Genomic DNA, 22,209 nt, shown 5'->3' with positions numbered 1-22,209 from the left:
GATATTCTCCCCTTCTAAAACAAAGACTTACAGTAGGTACATATACCCAAGTCGAAAATAAGAAGGGTCGTAAGATTTCGCCTATCCGAAGGCTAAATGTCACTAGTCTTGCAGGATGGGAAAATTACTTGTTTTTTTAAAAGGGACTTTTGAGTCGCAGTGAACTGTCAATTGTTCGTATTACCTTTAAGAAGGTGTAGTTCAACAAACTTATAAAAGCGTTAAAAAGATGGAAGTTTTCTTTGAAATTGTGTTAATTTAATTTGATCTGACAAAAATAATAAAAATTAGGAAATAGAAAAATAAAATTGTTTAAAGAATTTGTGTTTGGTAGACCTGAAAAATGGACAATCATTATTTTTTAAATGTTGGTGAAACATTAAACAATTTTGTTTTTAAGTGAAAAAATATATTGAATCAAAACAAAACATTTCTGTCTGACTTTAATTTTTTTAAATACAGTAGAATCTCTATAAGATGAACATTTTTTTTATCACTGGTCAGCTAAATTAAGCTTTTTCCTGTCTTTATTTTAAAGGAATAAATTGTCCTCAATTTAAATTTTGACTTATAATTTTTCTATTACATAACCTTTGTAAAATATCTTTATTAAAAAAGTGTTAATAACAAACAAAAACGGTGTTTTTAAGACTTAAATAAAACACAATTTGATTTATTCATTTTTCAAAGTCCAAGTCTTTTAGATAAAGTTTAAATCATTTTAGAATCTTTCTTTAGAGTTTTTATTTGAATGTTTATGAGAAATTTTGAATTTACATTTTTTGTATGATTTTCCACCAATTTTTATATTTTGACAATATATTTCATTTCATTTTATTTTTCGGTTTTAAAAACTGTTTTAACATAAAGATTTTTTTTTAAATTGAATGAAAATTTGTAAATGTTTTCAGTGAATATTGAAAATAGGGTCTAACGATTTGGAAAACCATCACAAATTCAGGTGGAAAAGACTACTTCTTGAATTTATATAGCCTCAAAAAGCCACATTCACATATGTATGTATGTGTTTTAAAAAGTTGATATCTTAAAATCCTGACGTAATATGGGTATTTTGGAGCTTGAATTGATTTAAGGTTATCTAAGCTGAACGTAATAGGAGACACAATTTTCTTACTAGTGTTTTATACAGGGTCCGGCAAAAAACCTTCCGTATTTTTAGATTTTTATATTTAAAGCTAATTATAGATAAAATAAGGTCTACGTGCCGTTTTTAGCAATCATAATGGCGTGGCACGGTTAGCTACGCGCATTTGTCGTAGAGGAATATATCGGTAATGGTGGTTCTGCGATTACTACTCAGCGAGCTTTTTGTATTCGATTTCAACTTGGTCGACACGATCATGTTCCGGATAGAAAAACAGTAAAAGTTTAGTTGTCAAACTTTGGGGCAACGGGTTCTGCGCTAAAGAGAAAATCTTCTGGTCGACCTTTAACCGCAACAACGCCAGATAATGTGGCACGTGTAAGTGCGGCTATCCACTAATCTCCAAGGCGTTCAGCACTTAAATATGCTGCTGCCTTGGGATTGCCTTGTCTGATAGGATTGTAAGACGAATTTTGCACAGACATCATCATATGCATCCCTACAAAATGATGATCGCACAAGAAATAAGTGAGAGAGATTTTGAAACTCGCAGAGCTGTTTGTGAAGACGTTCTTCAAAACATTACCATTTGAGATGTTTTAATTTCGTCTGGCGAGGCCCATTTCCATCTATCGGGCACTGTAAATAAACAAAATTTCCGATACTGGGCAACAGAAAACCCTCAAGAAATTCATCAACGACCACTTCACAGCCCTTAAGTGACAGTTTGGAGTGCTGCTGCTGAATTTGGTGTGTTAGGTCCGTATTTTTTTTGATGAAAATGGGCAAAAAGTTACAGTTAATGATTGAGACCTTTCTCCAATCAAACTTAAATCAGTTTACTAGGAACCACAAAGACGTCTAGTTTCAACAAGATGGAGCCACAGCACACACATCACGGTGTTTACTAACCATTTTGAGAGATATGTTTCCAGGGCATCTTCTTTCTTTACGAGAAGACATTACCTGGACACCAAGGTCCCCGATTTATCACTTTGTGATGTTTTTATTTGGGGACATTTAAAGATCCAAGTCCACACTCACCACCCAACATCGTTGGTAGCACTTAAGGAGGCAATCACTCAGGAAGTGGCAGCCATTACACCTCAAATGATCCGACGACCAATGAAAAGCTTCCGGGAAAGGCTTCGTTAATGTAGGTATTAATAATAGAGGACAATATTTAACGGATATAATGTTTAAAACTAAGTAATTATTTTATTTAATGTAAAATGGCATAGTAGTTAATTTAAAAAATGCAATGCAATTTTTCTGTTAAATTGTTTATTTATCTGTCCCTCTCTATGTCGCACCCTCTATAACCAAAAAACCCTCAATTGTTATTTTTTTACAAAATTTTGACATTAGTAACGTTGGTTTAACAAATATTTGTAGAGTCAAAAATGTATTTTTTAGTTAACTTTTTATTCGAATTCATTGCCTCTGATCGTAGTTTGACGCTTGCGATAAGCTTACTACTTTCTTAAATTCTGAAGTGTAAAAAAAAAATCACAAAGGTAAGTTGACAGAAAGAAGAACGGCTTTTTCCTTCTATTGACGTGTATTATAGGAAAATTTGACATTCATTTTGAAATCATTGCAACAAAGTTGAAGGATTTAATTTTTACAAATTACTAAACCGTGAAAAAGTTTGGTGAGTAAAACTATTTGGAATTTGGCAATACTTTATCCCAATTTTATGATTCTTGTTTCATTTAAAAGGGTATTAAGAACACTAAACAAAAAAAATGCCGAATATTGTTGAAAAAAGCTTAAATATTTGAAATACTACAAGAAAAGTATATTTTGGTGAAAAATTGATTTTTTACTTTTAAAATTTAATGGGGATTAACTTTTTAGTAATTATTAAAAAAAAGTGAAAAATTCGGCGTAACTTTAAAATTGGTTTTAAAGAGCATGTTTTTCCAACTATAACCAAGGTTTTTATAACTTAAGAAAGAATCACTGATAATTCTTTAAATCTTTCAACTGTACGCAAGTAAAAATTAATAATCTTGTTGTTGCAAAATTATATGTGCTATAAAGTGCCCCTATCACTTTTTTCGAAAAAATAAAACTACTGCTGTTTGGATGAAACTGCAATCCAACCCCTTTCACCCCTTGCCCCAAACAACAAATATTTTGCTCGACTACAAATTAAGGAGATTTTTTAGGAAGTGTTGAAGATGCATAAATGAAGTTCTCGACTAAAGTTCGACTTTCACCGAATTTTGTAGGCTATTTTCTAATCAATGTTCACGAAGTATTGTTACTAAAGATGAAAGATACAGTCTGTTAAGTAAGAGCGTGGTCGACTTTACCGACAGTTAATAAAAGATTTCGCTCTAATGCGGATAGAGGGAAGCTTTGTCCTTGATACATTTTCAACAAAGGTTCAGTTGTCGTTGATCTTTTGAAAGAGAATCACGTTAAACGCCATGAGTGCTAAGTACGCGTCGCGCTACGAGGCTTTGCATCCACCCGAAGGTCCCAAAATGTCGCAATCAGCCGCTTGTAAATATATGAGAAAGTCGAAGGCGTTTGTACAGACGTGGATACAGCGATATAAAGTGGCTAAACACGTTGATAATTAACCAGATCGTGGCTCGATAGAAAAAGTGAACAAAAAAGATGAAAAAAGAATAGTGAATCTGTTTTCGTGGAATCCTGTTTTAACACTGCGGCAAGGACAAGCAAAATTAATGGCAAAAGGTTTAGAAACTATACGAACCCTTCTTCATACTCATGAGCAACACAATGAGAAGCCTCTGTTGACTGAAAAACATGTGACGAAGCGACTCGCTTGGGCGTATGAGAATATTGATAGAGATTTTGAAAATGTCATTTTTACTGTTGAATGTTCTATATGGGCACGTTCTGTCCTCACGCGAGCCTGCTCAACTTCCACCAATAGTCTTGCCTTGCCTTGTCACTAGAATACGCCGTTAAATTAGTAGAAAGCATGCCTCGAAGATGCCAGGCAGTTATCGACGCCGGTGCGTGGTGACTAGAAACTTTATTGAGCAAACGACTTTTTAATGTCTCATCTAAATACTTGATGAAAAATAAAAAAAATTAGTTTTTGGATACAAGAGTTGCCGCTGAGAAAGTAAACCCGAGTTTTTGAAAGTTAAAAAACATAAAACAAATATTTCTGTACCTGCAACTATTGGAAATTCCAATTCTCAAACGTTGATTGCTGGATTGAAAACGCAAGAAACCAAAAGAAGCCATTTTAAATTTACGGAATACTACTTCTTAATCTTAAAAGAATTCCGACAAAGGGCTGCAATGAAAGCAAATTTTATTTATTAAAATTTTCAAATAAGGCAATTTTTGCTCCGGTATTATTGTGAGATAATTTCAAATACAAACGGAGTCTGTTTTTGTTCATCTTTTTGAGATTTTCCTGTTTTTTTTTTTTAAATTTATTTTAAATATTTTTTCAACTTAAACTGACTCTTTCCGACAGCCGGATAAAAGAGGACTTTAAGGGTCTAGTTTGCAAGGATATAAGATAACCAACTACTAATTACGAAAATAGGATGTGAGTTGAATAATTATTATTATCATTCTACTGTAACTTAATTTCTTGATGAAATAAATAAAACATCTTGGCATGAAATATGTATCTATACCTACACACATATATGTATATATTTAATGACTTGTTGCTTAAGGGTGGTTCTTGGTATGTGTATCTTCAATCTTCAAAAGTACACTAAACAACAAAAGTTTTAGAGGCCGTCTGTCATCGTCTGACGTATAGTATACAATTATTATGAATTTTATTATGATATTTTAATGAAAACATCTTTTTGTAAGCAAAAACATTGAAGTCTTATCAACACCGCACCCATAATACTTAAAAAATTAACTGATGGCAAGAAATATTGTGGTCATTATGATTTCAAAAAAACTTTCTTATCTAAGTACCAACAAAAAGAAAAGAGTCTTTAAATACCTTTTTGTGATGGAATGAAGCTATTTTTATAATTTTATGTAAATAATCGTTTTTTGAAAATTTTGTTTTATGGAAAATATAAATTATATTATACTCAATGTAGACAAAACATAATTCAACTTTTTTATTGCTTTAAGATTATCTGAAGCAACAGTCTTTCGTTTATTTTTATTTTATCACTGTCTTGTCTTTCAAACAACTGTGGAAAAATTATGATGGTTGATATTTTAGTGCCATAAAAATAAAAACATGAAATTGAAGTTAAAAGTATGTAAAATATTTATTTTACTTCTAAAATGTTTTTTTTTGTTTAAGCTATTAAAATATTTTATAACTTTTTAAAAATTGAACATGTCTTTGACCAAGTTGCTATTTATTGTTACCTTATGACGACCTTTGAAACAGTAATTGAAGAAAATGCCATTTGGTAGTTTGGCGTTCAAGATGTTCCGAAGCCACAAATTAAAAAAAACTACAAGAAATCTCATCCATATAAAAACTTATGATGTTATGAACTGAATTCATTCTCGAAAGTATACAAAAATAATAGTATCTAAAAAAATTCTGTTGGATTTATAATCAAATATTTCAGCATCAAAGATCATTGTTTACAGTTCAAAAATATTGGAAAAAATATGAATTGGTTTCCAAGATTGATCCCAAAAAAAGAAAAATTCTTCTTCAGAAATATTTTTTTTTTTTAACATTTTGAAATTTTCGAGCTGTACAAACGCTTCTAGGTAACATGAAAAGATATACACAGCCAGTAATAAGTTTGATCAATACTTGGAGAACGAGTTAAGTTCTGTGAAAACGTTTTCGATGAAAACTTTTACTCACTTTTTCAGTGCACTTTAAGCATAAACTCAAAACTTAAATAGAAGTTTTTAAAAACTAGTAAAATGCAAAACCAAAGTAACAAAACACGTACTTCTTCTTTGATTTTGTTGTTTTATTGCTGAAATTTTGTTTCATGAAGAGCATTTAAAAAAATTGTATTTCATATAAAAATACAAGACTGCTGAAAAATATATTTTTATGACATTTAAACTGTAAATTTCATTTTGTTAAATATTTTAGTTCTTAATTTTATCAGATTTTTTTTTAAAAAATTGTGTAAAAATAGGTAAAGAATTTTAAAAGAATCGATTATTAGAAAATTTAAAAGGGACCTTAAGAATTAATTTAAAAAAAAGATTTTGATGGAATAAAATCTTTAAGATCTCGGTTTTTGAAATTTAAAATTTATCTTGGAAAATATAATTCTCTTCTAAAGTACAAAGAATTTGTTTTATATAACATGAAGTTATTTTGTTATTAACAAACTTCAGACGATTTTGTAGGCAACTTTTAACTTTTTTCTTGAGATGTGCACCAATTGACCAAAAATTAATTAATCTTAAAGATTCTACGTACTTCCCAAAGCAGTTATTATAATTTTATGATACAAATATTAATAGTCTATTCAAGATCAAAAAATGCCGAAGAGCAAATTTGAAATTAATGACTTACGAAAATTGTTTTCAGTAATCACTGATATGTAAAGGGTTTTCCGATAAGGACTTGGAAACTTGCATGATAGTTGAATTTACGTAACTTAAAATGTTACTTCGGCTTCAATTATAGAGTCAGTTCGATCTTGTTTGAGTGTAAGAGCCCGTATATTTTACCATAGTGAAAATGTTTAGTTTATTTAATAAATTGATAAGGCCATTTTGATTTAGAATTATTAGTGTGTTCAAAAATTAAATACAAATAAAAATATAAAAATATTGGATATAAGCAGATCCCGTTTCTGTAATCTCGATTAAGTATTTTACGAACAAAACAATGATTTAATGATTCACAACAACGTTTTTGTCATTTTGTTCAGTTCATGAAATCGAATTAACAGTTAAAAAAATAAGAAAAAAATAAAAAGAAAAGACTGCTTATAATTGGTAAAAATTGATTTTAGACTTGAGGACATAGAAACTGTTCGTTTTAACAAAACATTGCTGTTAACATTTTGAAAGAAAAAATTCTTCAAAAATCTAACAATTTTCTGAAAAAATCGATTTGAAAACTAGTTTTATTTTGTATGTCAATATAGATCCAGAAATTTGACAATTTATATGGAAAAATAATAAATATGATTCTTCCACAAAAATTGAGAACAGACAAACAATTTCAGAAAATATCTGACACTACTTCAAAATTAAAGAGTGTGGTTTTTAGATGTACATATATAACTCTGAGTTCGTAACTCTTTAACTGGAGCACATTTTATCAGCTTTTAAGTGATTTATTTTTGATTTGGTTACACATGTCAACATGAATAGACTGATGCTTGAGCAAAGCTTTCAATTTGTGCAAAATTTTACGGTCACTTTTGATTTACTGGAATGGATAGGTCAATATATTAAAATGCAGTATTTCGAATAGTGAAAATCCTCAAGAGTATACAAATCTTATCACAATTGGTTTATTAAAGAAAACGATTGGTACACGTTATTTTACCACTGTTGATGCCATGGTTCATCTCACCGAACAGTGGAACAAATCTTTACATCGTTTTTGAGAAAGTAAGATTATTGCACTTGATATTTCATCTTGCTCTTTTATCGAAAATGCGTGCTTTTGGTATTGACGAATATCTTCTTCGTTAGATTAGAAATTTTCTTTCGAACTGTTCAACACAAGTTGTTTTGGACGGATTCAAGTCTGAAACTCATAATATAAAGGCTGGTGTGCCTCAGGGCTCCGTTTTGTCCTCGAACCTTTAAGTCATTTTTATAAATGATCTCCTGTCTGCTACTTCTAATCCAATACATTGTTTTGCTGACGCAAGCACTCTCAACTTTTCATATTAGTTTCGAGACTCACAACCCTCCTCTTCGGATGTGGAACCGTAGCGGCAAAATATGAAAAGCTTATTAAATTCCGACCTACACAGGATTGAACAATGGGGAATACAAAACCGCGTGGAATTTAATGCTTTGAAAACCCAATGCTGTCTTATCGTCAGAGCGAGATATACTCTCTCTGCCACTATCCATTAGTGGCACTTGCATCAACGAAACTGTAAATCTCGATATCGTCGGAATGTGCATCAGCACCCACCTTTTGTGCAGCGATCACATATGCGATGTCGCCAAAAGTGCCGCAAGATGTCTAGGTTTTTTGAAGAAATGCAAGAAATGTGTCTATATATGTCCGAAACTTGAATATAACTCTCATCCCTCTCATCTGGAGCTTCAATAACTTATTTAAACCTCTTAAACAGTATTCAAAGAAGAGCTTTTAAAATGATTACTGACATTGACATCATCAACTCGTTAACGTCACATGAACATCCACGAAAAGTTTCTTGTCTCACCCTTTTTCACCGTTATTTTAATGGAATATGCTCCAGTGAAATAGCCAGTTGCGTTCCTCCCCTTAAACAATAGAACCGTAATATCCACGCTTCTAGGAATGCCCATCGGTTTACCCTTGAGCCCAAATGCGACCGAAGTACAGATATTCATTTTTAGCCGTACTACGCGAATGTGGAATGCCTTGCCACGCTCTGTCATTTCCTGTCATTGCAATCTTCAGGAATTTTAAATCAATGTACACCGACACCTTCTATGCAACCTTTCCTTATTTTCCTAATGCTCACACTGTGTCTTTGGCAAATTAAAGGTATACACAACCCCTTTAGTGTTCGCTTAATATAACAAAAAAAATTGGCCTTTAAGATCCTGTGATTTGACATTTATCGCCGCTTGAAAGGATATGTGAGTCTTTAGTCTACGCCAACTATTCCGAAACGATTAATCACAAAAATTCGGTAGGTTATTGCTAAAATATGGTACACAGAAATGTTGAAAGGAAAGAGTGTTCGAAAATTGGGCGTCCAACTTGAACCACGACCAGTCAAATTTCACTGTTGATTTGAAAAAAAAGTTACACAACGCAATTTAAAGATTGTAGGCCCCCTCTATCCCTGACAACAGTACTCGCACACAGCAATGGTTAAGAGTTGTACGTCACTAGGCCCTAGTTCTCAACGTTTATTTATTTATTTTATTTAAACTTTATCTTAACTCAGACAAAAAGTAATGCTTTAAGGTTAGTACACAGCTTTTAACTTAAGCTAAAACTTGTGTAGAAAATTCAATTGAGGTTTTGAAAACTATACTCCACGTTCTAAATAGAGGAATGTTGTCTCATTAACATCGCTAAATGCGAAACAATAAATCCCCCAAACATAACTTATTTTATGACATAGAATCAAAAATACAGTTGTTCCCTAATTAAATTGAAAGTAGAAAAATCAAAGTCTATATATTTGAGCCTATTATTGTTAAAAAATACGTTCTGAAATATGTTTTTTACTATCGTTTTTATATTTAGAAAATACCATTTCCCCTTTTAAAACCAACATGCAATTTGAAATTTAAGCTAGAGCGGCGTATTATGCTTCAGGCTGAATTATAAAATTTTAAAAGTCAATTTGATATCTAAATGTCAATTTGATATTTTAGATGCAAATTTAAGCGAAAATCATTAAGCAAATATTTAAAAACAGAGTTTAAAAAAAAGGGTTTTTTGAGCAAATTTTTTCTTCACAATTTGGAGATATTTGCAGTACCTTTCGAATAATTCCGAATTTGAAAGAAATTATTTTAAACAAAATTGCAAACCAAATCACTATTTTCCTTAAATCTCTTAAGGATATTTTTCAATGAAACTCATGACAGCTTTTTTTTCTGTGAGTGTAACTTTTAATCAACAGGTTGTAACCTTTAACCGAAAAAAAACCTCCGAATGAATGGTATTTTCATGATACTCGCTGTAATCGTTTTTTTTTTGTATACTTTCTCATTCGAACCATAAATAAAATAAGTCCATAAAAATTCCAAAGGATATTTTACTTCTTTCCGTTTTAACACATTCACATTTCACATATTCCATATGCAAACGTAAAATGCAGAGAATGATATGATTCTATAATGTTCCTATTTTTAGGTCATAGAATAAATTCAGTACAGTTTTGAAATGATTTTATTCTCTTTGTGTCATTTATTTATAAGAATATTTTAATTAAAATTGCATATTTCTACATCCATCCTTTAAAGCTGACATATTTAAATCATCAATTTCGAAGCTTTGCAAAAATAAAGAAAATCTATGTATACATATATTTAAATACTAAAACCATTAGCCAAAAAATATGTTAAAATAAATACTTCCATATGGAATCATGCCATGCGTCACTATCCCAAATCTATCCATGCAATCTATATCTATCAAAAGATACACAGATACACACACAAAAGTAGGTTTTCCATATTGAAATACAAAAAACCATTTCTCATCCCATCCAATTCTCATCAATTTGATAAAATTAATTTTAAATTAAAATCGAATGAAAAATAAAGAAAAAAAGAAAACCCAAAAGCAAATATTTCCACAATCAAAATGTTGACACACGCATATATCAATAAAATAAACAAAGCAACAACAAATTGATGTGTATCTGGGGTAAAAATATATATAAAAAAATGATTACCCCCATAAGGTTTTAATTAAGTTCATACCCCAAACGAAGGGTTACATACAAAAAATGGATAAACGAAGCGACACAGAGAACTTAAAAAACAAAAAGAAATACGGAACTCAATATTGTATTGGAACGAAACGAATTCTCAACCTGTTGAACGTTCATCGGCGTCGACGTCGACGTCATTGGAAGCCTCCGCCGCCACCATATTATCTCTGTTATACTCCACCCTAACCCTCCAAACCACCCCCACCCAACTCTGAGTTAAAAAAAAGAAGGAATACGAAGAAAAGGAAAAAAAGTCGGTACTGGTGTGAAGTTAATTGAGTGACAACGATACAAAATGTAATGTCCTTGCAAGGAAGAAATATATGTACGCACCCTTTACGTCTCTTAAGACATAAAAATGACGCCAACCCTATCCTGCGTTGTAAGTCTCCTCTACAAAAAAAAAGAAAGGTGGGCGGTTGGTTTTTCTTTACTTTCCTTCTATTTGAAAATGAAAAATGGCCCACGCTACCATATGGTAGGAACTTTCTTCACAGGAAAAAGGACATTTTACACATTTTTTGTTATGTGTGCGAGTGTGTGTGTGTGTCATTGTAAGTGTCATTATCCGTGGGTTATTTTGTAATAAAGTGATTTATCATGCTTTATATACCATTTTTCCTTCATTTTCCAACGTGCGTCGTCGGTCGTTGTAAGGATGGGTGGGTGTACCTATAAAGAGTTTACAGGTTTCCAAAACAAAATGAAAGCCATGCAGAAAAAGGATGAGATTTAATCATTTTCACAAGCAGAACAAAATACAAAAACAAAAGAAAAATATCACCAGGACGAAAATAAAAAGGATTAAACACCAAACACTCACCATATGGCAATAGACGAGTTTTCCACAATAGCACATCGTTTGCAGAACAAAATATGTAAGTCCTTACGAGTCCTTTCCCGGTGCTTTTTTGACTCTTTTTGTTTAGTTTAGTTTTTTCTTTTTTTTAATTTGCTTTGTTAACTTTTTTTTGTTTCAAATTTGTATGTTTTTGTTTAAAAGAAGAAAAATACACACATCCAGACATGCATTATACATTAAACAAAACAATTTTTGTATTTATATGTCATCATCCTACTCTCCAAAGGACATTCTCTGAGTTTGATGTTGTTTTTATTTTTTTCGTTTTAAATATATTTTACTTTATTTTTTCTGTGTCCTTATTTGGAAAAATAAAATTTGGAATATCTTGTCAAGCACATTTAAACATACTTCGACTTTTGTTTAAATTTATTTATTTAAATCTATAAATTACACCAAACGCACAGAGAGAATTAAGCACATGGATTTAGCACTAACCTTTAAGTTTCAGGATGCTTTAACACGAATTCAATTCTAGTCCGTCTGTCGCTCGTCGTACGATGGTTGGTAGTCCTTTGAGAGTGAGTTGTATCCTTTATTTATGCTTAAATTGTTTATAATTTTTTTTTCAACACCGAAAAGTTCGTTTATAGGTATTTTTGGGACAAGGGGATATTTAGAAACAGAACTGTTTTTAGTTTGTTAAAATATTTTAAGTTTTTAGAAACCAATGTTTTTGAAAAAAGGTCTAAGGATACACCGCGCCCGTTATGTTCCGTAGCCACTTGATTTCTGGTGTTCGCATTGTGCGGCTGTTGCTGATGACGGCAACGGAAGATTCTCAAAAGCAGATTCAAGAAAACCCCAACAACAACAACTAAAACAACAACAACAAGAACAGCTCCATCTACGCAAAGCAAAACTTTATCACGGATACGAAAGAGAGTGGAAAAAAAGCACAGAAACTACACAAAAGCAGAAAGTAGAAACCTACCCCCAAAAAAGCCTTTATCTTTGTCTTTAGATATAGCTTCAACTTTTCCAATTCAATTCCATCGCCATTCAAAGGAAGAGGAAACTTTTCCATCCCTTAATTTTGAGAATTCGAAAGTTTGAGAGAGTGAGAGATTGAGAGAGATATTTAAGTTTCCAGAGAAAAGTTTTTCATGTTTTTCTTTTTGTTTTCTTTTTTTTTGGTGGAAAATTTGCAATCTTGGAGAGAAGAGAGAGAGAGAGAAACATTGCCATCACATTTCGCATTTTCCGTGTCCGTTGGGAAAATCGACGCAATCAAGTTTAATCAACTATTTCATTCTTCAAAAATGTTCCCGAGTTAAAGAGTTGGTTTAGGTTAGGGTGTTCTGTTCACTGTACAACGGTACTCGTGTACAATGTTGGTATGTGTACTATATCCGGTTTGGTAGGATACAGTTTGTTGTTGGAAAAGCTTTTATTTTTTTTTATGGTTTTGGCCATTTGTACATCTTTAATCGTGCAACGCCGGCATTTTGGTTTCGGGTACTTGAATGAAAACAAATTTTATGTGGGTGCTGTGTTATGCTGTGCTATGCTATGCTACCGTACGAGTGTATGCCATTTATTGTGGGTTTATTTTTAAGATCAAAAATTTTGTTCGCATATTTCAGTCTTAGGGAGAGAGGGTGCAGAGAATGGGGTAGTTGGGGGAGGAATGGGAGATGATATGGGGTGGTGTTGCATGAGGAAATATTTTTCGGCAAATTCCATGAACTCATTGACTTTGAAAGTACATTAATTTGTTTTTGTGTTTCTGATGTTTGACCTAAAAGCCAAACGGCATTTGTGTAGGGGTTAGAGGGGGGTGTGGGGTATGATGATTTTTCAACTTGTTCAAAACATTTGTCTTGTCTTAATATTATTGTCTACCAATCGTCTTGAAACATCATATAATATGTTAAAAAAAGTTGTGTTATATTTGAATTGCATCTATTTGGTTTTTTATGTTAACAACAAAACAGTTTGTTAAACTCAAAACAAGAACATTTTTGTGCTGTAAATTGAAAAGTCTGAAATTTAAAATATGGAATTGAAGTAGAATTAACATTTGCAATGTATTCATTTGTGGGAAATATTTGTTTTATAAATTTTAAAAGGTTATTCTGTGGGCGAAGAACTTTTTTCGGTTTGACTTTTGGTATTAACCTACTCCAATATTTTGTTTTTACACTCATTGGAATTGGTATTACTTGGAAATATGTTGCTTAAGTTAAATAATTTTAATTTTAATTTAATTTAAGATATTAAAACAAAGAACGAATAAACTTTCTAAATGTCAAACAAAGTAAATGCTGGAAAAAAAGGAAACAATTTTGAAATTTGCAATTGTTTTTATTATTTTTTTTTTGAAAAGAGCTGCTTTCAAGGAAATCTATTGACATTGACAGTTTTCTGAAATTTGATTTAATAAAGTCACGTACTGTATGACAAAATAAATTTCGGAATGTTTGATCCAAAATTAAGAAAAGAAGGATTTCATTTTACTGAAGCAATTTGCACGCAGAAAATTTGAACGATTTTTAAGTTTATTTTAGAAAAAGAGTGTTTAGGTTTCATAGTCCAACTTTATTTTTTTAAGTAGTTTTTTTTTCAAAAAAATCGTTTTGGAAGTTATTTGAATAGGTTTAGTTTGTCAAATTGACAATTTTGCTGGGCATTTTTTTGCCAAAACAGCTTAAAAAGAATTGCAATATTTCATTGACCCCAAATGGTCAATGATATGATTTTAAGTAAAAATTAACGAACCGTTTTTCTCACAAAACATAAAAAATTAAAAAAATAATGCTAAAAATTAGTTAAAATTTATTTTTTACGGAAATATCTTCTGAAAACGAACGTTTTCGAAGGGTTTTCATCTTATAGAAAATATTATTGTTGACTTTCATTGAAAACTAAAAGAAATATTCGATTGATAGTATTTTTCATAATAATATGAAATTGATGGCACACTTTTCGAAGTTTTACAAATGTTTGAAGATTGACAGTATTACATATTATTAATTGAATTTCAGTCAAAAGAGCGTCAAAATCGAAACTATTTTCAAAAATTATAAATTGTAGTTTTAATTTATATAAGAAGTTCAAGCAGAAACGGGATGGTATTCAACATTGAAGATAATTTACAAAATTACAGAGTTAAAGATCTAATGAAACTCAATTTTCAATCTCTTGCTTTTGCTTTTTTGAAAAGACTCTTGTTTAAAATTGAAGAAAACTTACTAAATCAAATGTTTAATTCGATAAAGTTTTGTGTGAATATTTGAAAAAAAGTTTGGCTTCCCGACAACCATGAAAGTAGAGAAATTGATCCACCGCAACTATTCGAAATATGCATCTTTCAAACTACGAATGCCCGACTCGATCTTTGGAGTTCAAGACTTCCTTTCTATGTGGTATAATAGTCCACAAATTTGAAAATAAGCAAATCAGGACAAGAATATCATCTTCTAACCATTTTCGCAATATCCATACAATGCAACGTTATCAAAGAAACAGCTTCAAAAAATTCTAATCTATTATCAAAATGTCAACGGACTACAGACCAAGATCAATAATGTCTGCAAAAATATAACCATTCTACCACACGAGATAATCATTTTGACTGAAACTTGGCTAAACATTACATTCTTTGATACGGAACTCTTCGATTCGAATTATCAAGTGTAGCGTGATAGACACTGCTTTAATGACATCAGCACTGTAGGAGGTGGATTTTTGCTTGACGTAAAAAATGGCTTGATATGCACTTTCGTTGACGACTTTCATCAATCTGATGTAGAAATGATTTACATAAAAGTTAAAACTGAGACAGGATAGCTGTACATCATCGCCACATACCTCCCAGGTCTCCTAATAACGTTTATGAAAACTCAATTAATTGCATAGACGAAATAAACAATCAAATTGAACCAACACGAGCTGCTAGTCTTAGGAGATTTCAATCTTCCAAACTTGATCTAGACTAAGCAGACGGAAGAGAACTATCTATTTCCTATTACTATGTCTTTTACCAACGAATTCTTGACAATTGACGGTCTTTCCTCATGTGGATGAATCCAATTCGATGGAATTGCCAACAACTTCCACAAAATATTGGACCTTATATTCTTCTCGGACACACTCAATGCTGATATTGCTGTAAATTCAGCCAATACCCTACTTGTCGAAGAAGACCAACATCACCAAGCATTAGACCTATCTTTTAATTTTAATGTATGTACATATGTAATATTCCTAATTGCTCGAAAGAAAATATAGAACTTAACTTCAAAAAAAGCAGACTTAATGAACTTTTTAACCTGTTATGTAATGTTAACTGGAATCATTTGTTTGAAAACTATGACATTAATGTTATGTGCTATCAATTCTACTGTGTTCTCTTTAACTTTTTTTATGAGACCTCAACATTGCGAAAACCACGCAATATTTCTAAATCTCCTTCATGGTTTGACTCTTGCCTAAAAAACTTAAAAAACTTTAAGTTTGTTAAGGTCTGGTCCAGATGGTGTACCTTCCTATATTTTGAAAAAAAGCGCATCCTATTTATCCTATCCTCTTCATATTCTTTTTAATGAATAGCTTAAATCTTAAACCATTACATAAAAAGGGTAGTAAAAATAAATTACAGAATTATCGTCCCGTTGCAAAACTGTCCGTCTACCCTAAGTGATTTGAGTCCATTATTTGTAAAGTTATATCGTTTAATTGTAAGTCTATATTAAGTGACAGTAAAGGTGGTTTTGTTCAAAATAAGTCAACATTTCATTTCTCTTTCATTTCAGTTTTTTCTTATTAGATTCGTTTGAAAAACGGAAACAAGTTGAATGTGCCTTCAGACTTGAAAAATTGTGCCATAAAACATTAACTTCCAAACTTAAATCTCAAGGCTTTAACGATAAATTTGTTAGTTGGGTTTCGTCGTACTTCAACAGGATTAGTTTTGCTAGATGTTGAAAAAGCGTTTGACACTGTTTGGCACAATGCACTTATTTATAAACTTATTATAAATGAATGTCCAACTTTTTTAATAAAACTTATACAAAGTTTTTTAAGTGAAAGAACATTCATAGTTTCACTTAATGGACAAAATTCAATCTCAAAAACTATTCCTGCTGGCGTTCCTCAAGGATCAGTGTTATCTCCTACGTTGTTCAATATTTTTATCTCAGATTTTCCAGTTTTGAAAAATTGTGAATTCGGTATGTATGCAGATGACATTGCTATATTCTCATCCGATGAACATCCTGATAATATAATTAACAATATTCAAACACTGGAAAATTAAAATCAATGCTGGGAAAAGCCAAGCTATCTTTTTCACCAGAAAAAGAAAGGATTGTTTTTTACCCAGTCGTAATATAAACTTAAATAACTGTGATATACCGTGGGTCAGCTCTGTCAAGTATTTAGGTATTTACTTAGATAAGAAGTTGACCTTCAAGAAACACACAGAAATGACAGCAAATAAAATAAATGTCGGAATAAAAATGTTATATCCGCTTATTAACCGAAGGTCATTACTTAGCAAACACAATAAACTTATTATTTTTAAAGTCGTTTTTCAAGCAATACTGTTATATGGATCGCCCGTATGGGGTAATTGTGCTCTAATGCATATTAAAAAATTGCAAATTCTCCAAAACAAAATTTTAAAAATGATGCTGAAGCTCCCCTGGCATTATTCAACCCACAATAGAGACAACGAACGTGTTAAAAATAGACAAGAAAATTGAAATTCTCAATCAAAAATTTTCCAGAAAATGTGTATTAAGTGAAAACTCTCTGATTAGAAACTTGATTTAATAAATTGTCAAACATATTTTTTTTTTCTTTTTTTTTATTCTTGTATTAACTGTTATTTATGTATTATTTATTATCTTGTGTATTATTTATATTTTTATACTGTTAATTTATGCATCATTATAAGTATTTTTTTTTTGTTTATTTATTAATTAATGTATCTTATTATGTATTCATTCTACTATCTACTTATTTATTTAAACATTTTTTCTCCTTTACTAATTTATATATGTTTATATTTATTTATTTATTTGTGTCTTTATTTGTTTATTTATTTGTTTGATTTTTACTTCTTTATTTTTGTATTTATTTATTTATTTATTTATTTATTTATTTATTTATTTATTTATTTATTTATTTATTTATTTATTTATTTATTTATTTATTTATTTACTTATTTACTCATTTATTAATTCATTCGTGTATTTATTAACTTATTTGTTTGCCTATTTATTTATTTATTTATATATTTATTCGGAAATTAGTTCCTATTAAATTTAAGCATAACATATCTGTGATATAATTATAAACAAAATTCGAATGAAGGTTTTTTCTTTGCAATGTTTTCCTTCAAACTTATAAATATTAAGACATAGACATGCTGTTTAAAACATAATTATTATTTTCAGTAGTAAGATACAAATTGATATCATATCTCTGTGCTGTGCAATGACTTAAAAATATTGTAAACAATGTAACTTTTTCTTTGCCAATAAAATATCTATCTATCTATCTATCTTTCGTCGTACTTATATAGTAGATCATACAGCGTAGTTTTAAGGAATGAGCGGTCATCATATTTGTATACCAACTCTGGCGTACCACAAGGTAGACACTCAGGACCTTTTCTGTTTGTTTTGTACGTTAAAGACTTACATTCTATTATAAAACACTCATCTGTTTTCATTTAGGCTGATGACATTAAAGTCAAACGTATTGACTCACTTGACGACTGTTTATTTTTACAAGTTGATCTAAACAGTTTTCGCGAATGGTGTTTTAAAAATAAGCTTTTACTAAACATAGACAAATGCAAATCAATGTGTTTTACACGCAAACAAAATGTTTTGATTTTCAATTATCAATTAGACTTTTTTTATTTGACTAAAGTCTCTGCTTTCTCTGACCTAGGTTAATATGACTATATTATTAAAAAAGAAAATGAGTTACTCAGATTTATAAAACGGTTTTCACATGATTTTCGCGACCCTTATATTCTTAAACTCCGTTATAAATCATTTGTAAGACCAGTATTGGAATAACATAATATGGGCTCGTTTTTATACAGTCCATATAAACAGAATAGAAGGAGTACAAAGAAGATTCATGCGCTTCTGCTTCCGTATCTTCCCATGGTCCGATAGGCTCGAACTTCCACCGTACAATCATAGGCTCACGATCATAAATCTTCCATCGCTTTCTAAACACATAGAGTACATTTAGATGTGCTTTAATATAAAATTAATCAATGGGTCAGTCATATCAAGATCAATTTTGGAACAATTAACCTTTATTTATAGCCATACAAGTATTAGAAGACAAGTTCTTTTACGTCCTATATCAAGCAGATCGAACTATGGTAAAAACAGTCCCTTCAACCAATTGATTTCATAAAACATTTAAAGTACATTTTTTCAAAACGTCAGTTTAGATTTTTTTTACAAATAACTTAAAGCATTGTAAATCTATAAATCTAAGAATAAATGTAATATTAGTCTTAAGTTCTAACGTTTGTTTTTTTTTACGAATTCATTAAATTAAATATTTTAATTTGAAGGATCAGACTCAAAAGCTTCATAATTTAACTTTGGTTATGTGAAATAATTTTTGAAGAAGAACATCAGTGAAAATTTTAAATTCTGTTGGTAGTCCTGATATATACTTCCAACTTAAATTTTGGTCCAATATTAACATAAAGCAGCTTGGCTACATAAACTTTTAATGACTGGTCATTGGCAAGTTATGAACTATTTTCCAAAAGGCATAGATCCCCCAGGGGAAGGGGGAGCCAAGAGGATGACACTTGACTTGACTCTTTATCTACTTACATTTTAGTGTGTATTTTTAATAGTGACTTTTAAATGTTGAACTTTTGATTTAAGGACCTTTTTCGTTCAAACCCTTGCGTTTACTTTTAAATCTCTTTAAATTCGGTCCCTTAGTAATAGAAGCAAAGAACCTTATACACTTTGAGTGTGTTGTTATTTTTGCTGTTTCATTAGGCCACAATCCTTATCTAACCAAAAACTGTCAGTAACAAAGATTGGGTTGATTAAGAGTTTTCTTTGACAATCATTCCATTTCTTCTTCCTCCTGAAACTACTCGTATTCACTTAAGTCAACTTAAGGGCTTTTCAACCCAAAAAAAATCTCAACCTGATCGTTCAGCCATACATCATCAATCAGTCAGTTCAAGTTTTACCACGAGCACATTTTTGTATACCCATACAGGAGACTATATACGTATGCCTTAGCATATGCCCCACTAGCGTGAATCCATTATTTCGACAACGATGACAACTACGACGACGACACTCCATATAAACCTCTACCTTCTAGAAAGGATGTGCATCCTCATCATTTAGATCCTTTCGTCATCATAGCACGTGCATTTTGGTGTGTGTGTGTTTTGTTTTTTATTTTTAACTCTTGAGAAGAAAATCTGTTGAAGACAGAATGCATCCAACCAACCGACAGGACTCAGACAGAGAAACGTGAAAGGATTCGAAGCTTTTCACAGGCACAAAACGTACCAAAAAATGCATCGCCTTGTTCGTCCTTTTTTTCTTCTTATTCCTTATTTCTTTATGCAGCAGCTCAAGAATACATCCTTGTTTATTTTATCCTATTAAAATATTTTTAACCTTTTACAGCCAACAACAAAGAAATAAATTTTCTATTCAAAGTTCTTCCGTAGTTTTATTCATTTTATGAAGAAGAAGAAGAATAAGTCGAAGACGAAGAATAAAAAATACTGAACAAGACGAATATCTTAATTAAGTCTGCTGTGCGATTTTTCAATTTAAAGAAAAGAACAAATACCTTTCCATATACTCACAACAAAATAAGTTTTTCGGAGAATTTCTTCTCACCTTCTTTTTGCAGGTTTTATTTTACTTTTTTTGTTAAGACTATTGTCGACGAAGACGATGGCAATAGAGACGAGGAAACGGTCGTCACTCAGTTTTCTTCACAGGAAGGAACCATTACGGCAGCAGAATTGAGCTTATACAACATTTTGTGGGTGACTTTTTTCACGCATTCTTCACCACAATATCTTGAGAACCTTATTTTCTTCCATGTTGAAAGATGGCGAGGGGACGAAGATGAAGAAGACGCAGAAGATGATGATGAAAAGGAAACCCTCATTTAAATGTGAAAATACGTGAGGGAATTCCTCTTGTCCACTTTGGAATTCAAGACACGGATTTTCAGACCCCAGCCTGATCCTGAAGCAATGGAAAATTCTATATATAGATTTTATAAAAAAAAGAAAGGACTTTCGTCTTGGTCCTGCTCTTTCTCTTCTTGGGCTACCAATTGTTGATTTTATTCACAAGAATGTAGATTAAAATATTTTAAGGCAATGTCATCGGCACCAACATCCACCAACGCGCTATAGCTACTCCATTGCCACCCCAAGAGGATTTGGAACCATTAATTTTGCTCACTCTTCAAGACAGACAAAAAAGAAAAGAAAATAATAGCATGGAAAAAATGGCTAGCCAGGAATTGTCCTCAATTTGAAATTTTTAAAAAAATAAGAAAAGAATTGAAAAAGGTGGACAACAAATGGAATTGTTAATATGCATAGGTATAGCATAGAACAGGACATGGACTTTTTGTTGAATTTAAAAGGAAGTCTTTTATGAATTGATATCAACCAACCACGAGTCCAAAGATACGAACGTGTTAGAATTTTTGGGTTTGTAATAAAAAGTTAGTGACGTTTGATGGCATTTTTGAGGGTTCTTGGTATGAAATTCTTTTTGAAAAAATAATATATACATTAATAAGATGTTATAAAATATATCTGTTGTTCTTTTTCAAAATATGAAACTAAATTTAAAGCTTTTCAACTGAAGTTAAAAATAAGTTTTAAACCAATTTAGTGTGGCTTTTTTTTAAATAAATGATCTTCCTCTAAATTTTATCAGAAGATAGCAACATTATTTTGTAAGGCTTGAACAAAATTTGAAGACAATAAAAATCAGGTTTAAGAATGGATTTTTCGAAAAATAATTACCAAAAATTCAAAACAATTGTTTTATAAGTGGAACAAGTTTAAAGGCAATAAAAACAACGTTTTTTTAAAGGTTTCTGATAGCTTGAGGTCAATATTTTTTGTTTTTCACAAGATATTCAAGTTTTCATTAATTTTTTGTACCAATTTTTAGTAGTTTTTATTTTTGTAAGACACTGTACATTTAACAGACTTTTTAAATAATCTTTATTTGAGGTGATGAAAGTCTAAGGTAAATACCTTTATTGTTTCACAGGATATTCGACTCTTAAATCATGTTTTTCCAAATTTTTAGTAGTTTTTTTTTAAGAAAATCTTTTTTTCTAAAACCTACAGATTTCAAAAACGTGATTTCTCGTTTTTGAAAAGTATTCGAAGTGATACATATTTTATTATTCAGTTTTGACTCATAAGAATTGTTTTGGGTGCAATTAAATTAAGTATGGTTAACGATAAAAAGTATTCTAAGCTCCTGGACTTCAAGGAATGCTAAAATGATCAATTTAACTAACTTCAATACCAAAAAAAACGTAACAAATGTCAAAATATTTATAAACTTTAGTTCGGTTACTTAAATTTCGAAGGAAAAACAATTTGTGTGCCTTTGAAAGAAACTCTTTTTGATTAAGAAAAAAAAATATAAAAAATAAAGTGCAACTTAAGTTTTTTTCAAGGTTATTTT

At 30.8% G+C, this 22,209-nt stretch overlaps 1 protein-coding gene across 10 annotated transcripts in view; it reads right to left on the bottom strand.

Moving 5' to 3' along the window:
- LOC129947229 (protein alan shepard) overlaps positions 1–22,209 on the bottom strand; it is a 638,535-nt gene that overhangs the window by 133,919 nt on the left and 482,407 nt on the right. For 2 of the 10 annotated variants that reach the window (XM_056057721.1, XM_056057722.1), the window contains exon 1: positions 11,471–11,521. The exons of the other annotated variants lie outside the window; for them this stretch is intronic. In XM_056057721.1, the coding sequence (XP_055913696.1) occupies positions 11,471–11,506 (36 nt within the window). In that variant the 5' untranslated portion in view covers positions 11,507–11,521. Of the gene's footprint in view, positions 1–11,470; positions 11,522–22,209 lie in introns of those variants that run through there. 10 annotated transcript variants of the gene reach the window in all.

The sequence above is a fragment of the Eupeodes corollae genome, chromosome 2 (assembly GCF_945859685.1).
Source record: "Eupeodes corollae chromosome 2, idEupCoro1.1, whole genome shotgun sequence".
Lineage (NCBI taxonomy): Eukaryota > Metazoa > Arthropoda > Insecta > Diptera > Syrphidae > Eupeodes > Eupeodes corollae.
The sequence above is the reverse complement of the archived record's forward strand: the minus strand, read 5'-3'. Positions and strand labels throughout refer to the sequence as shown.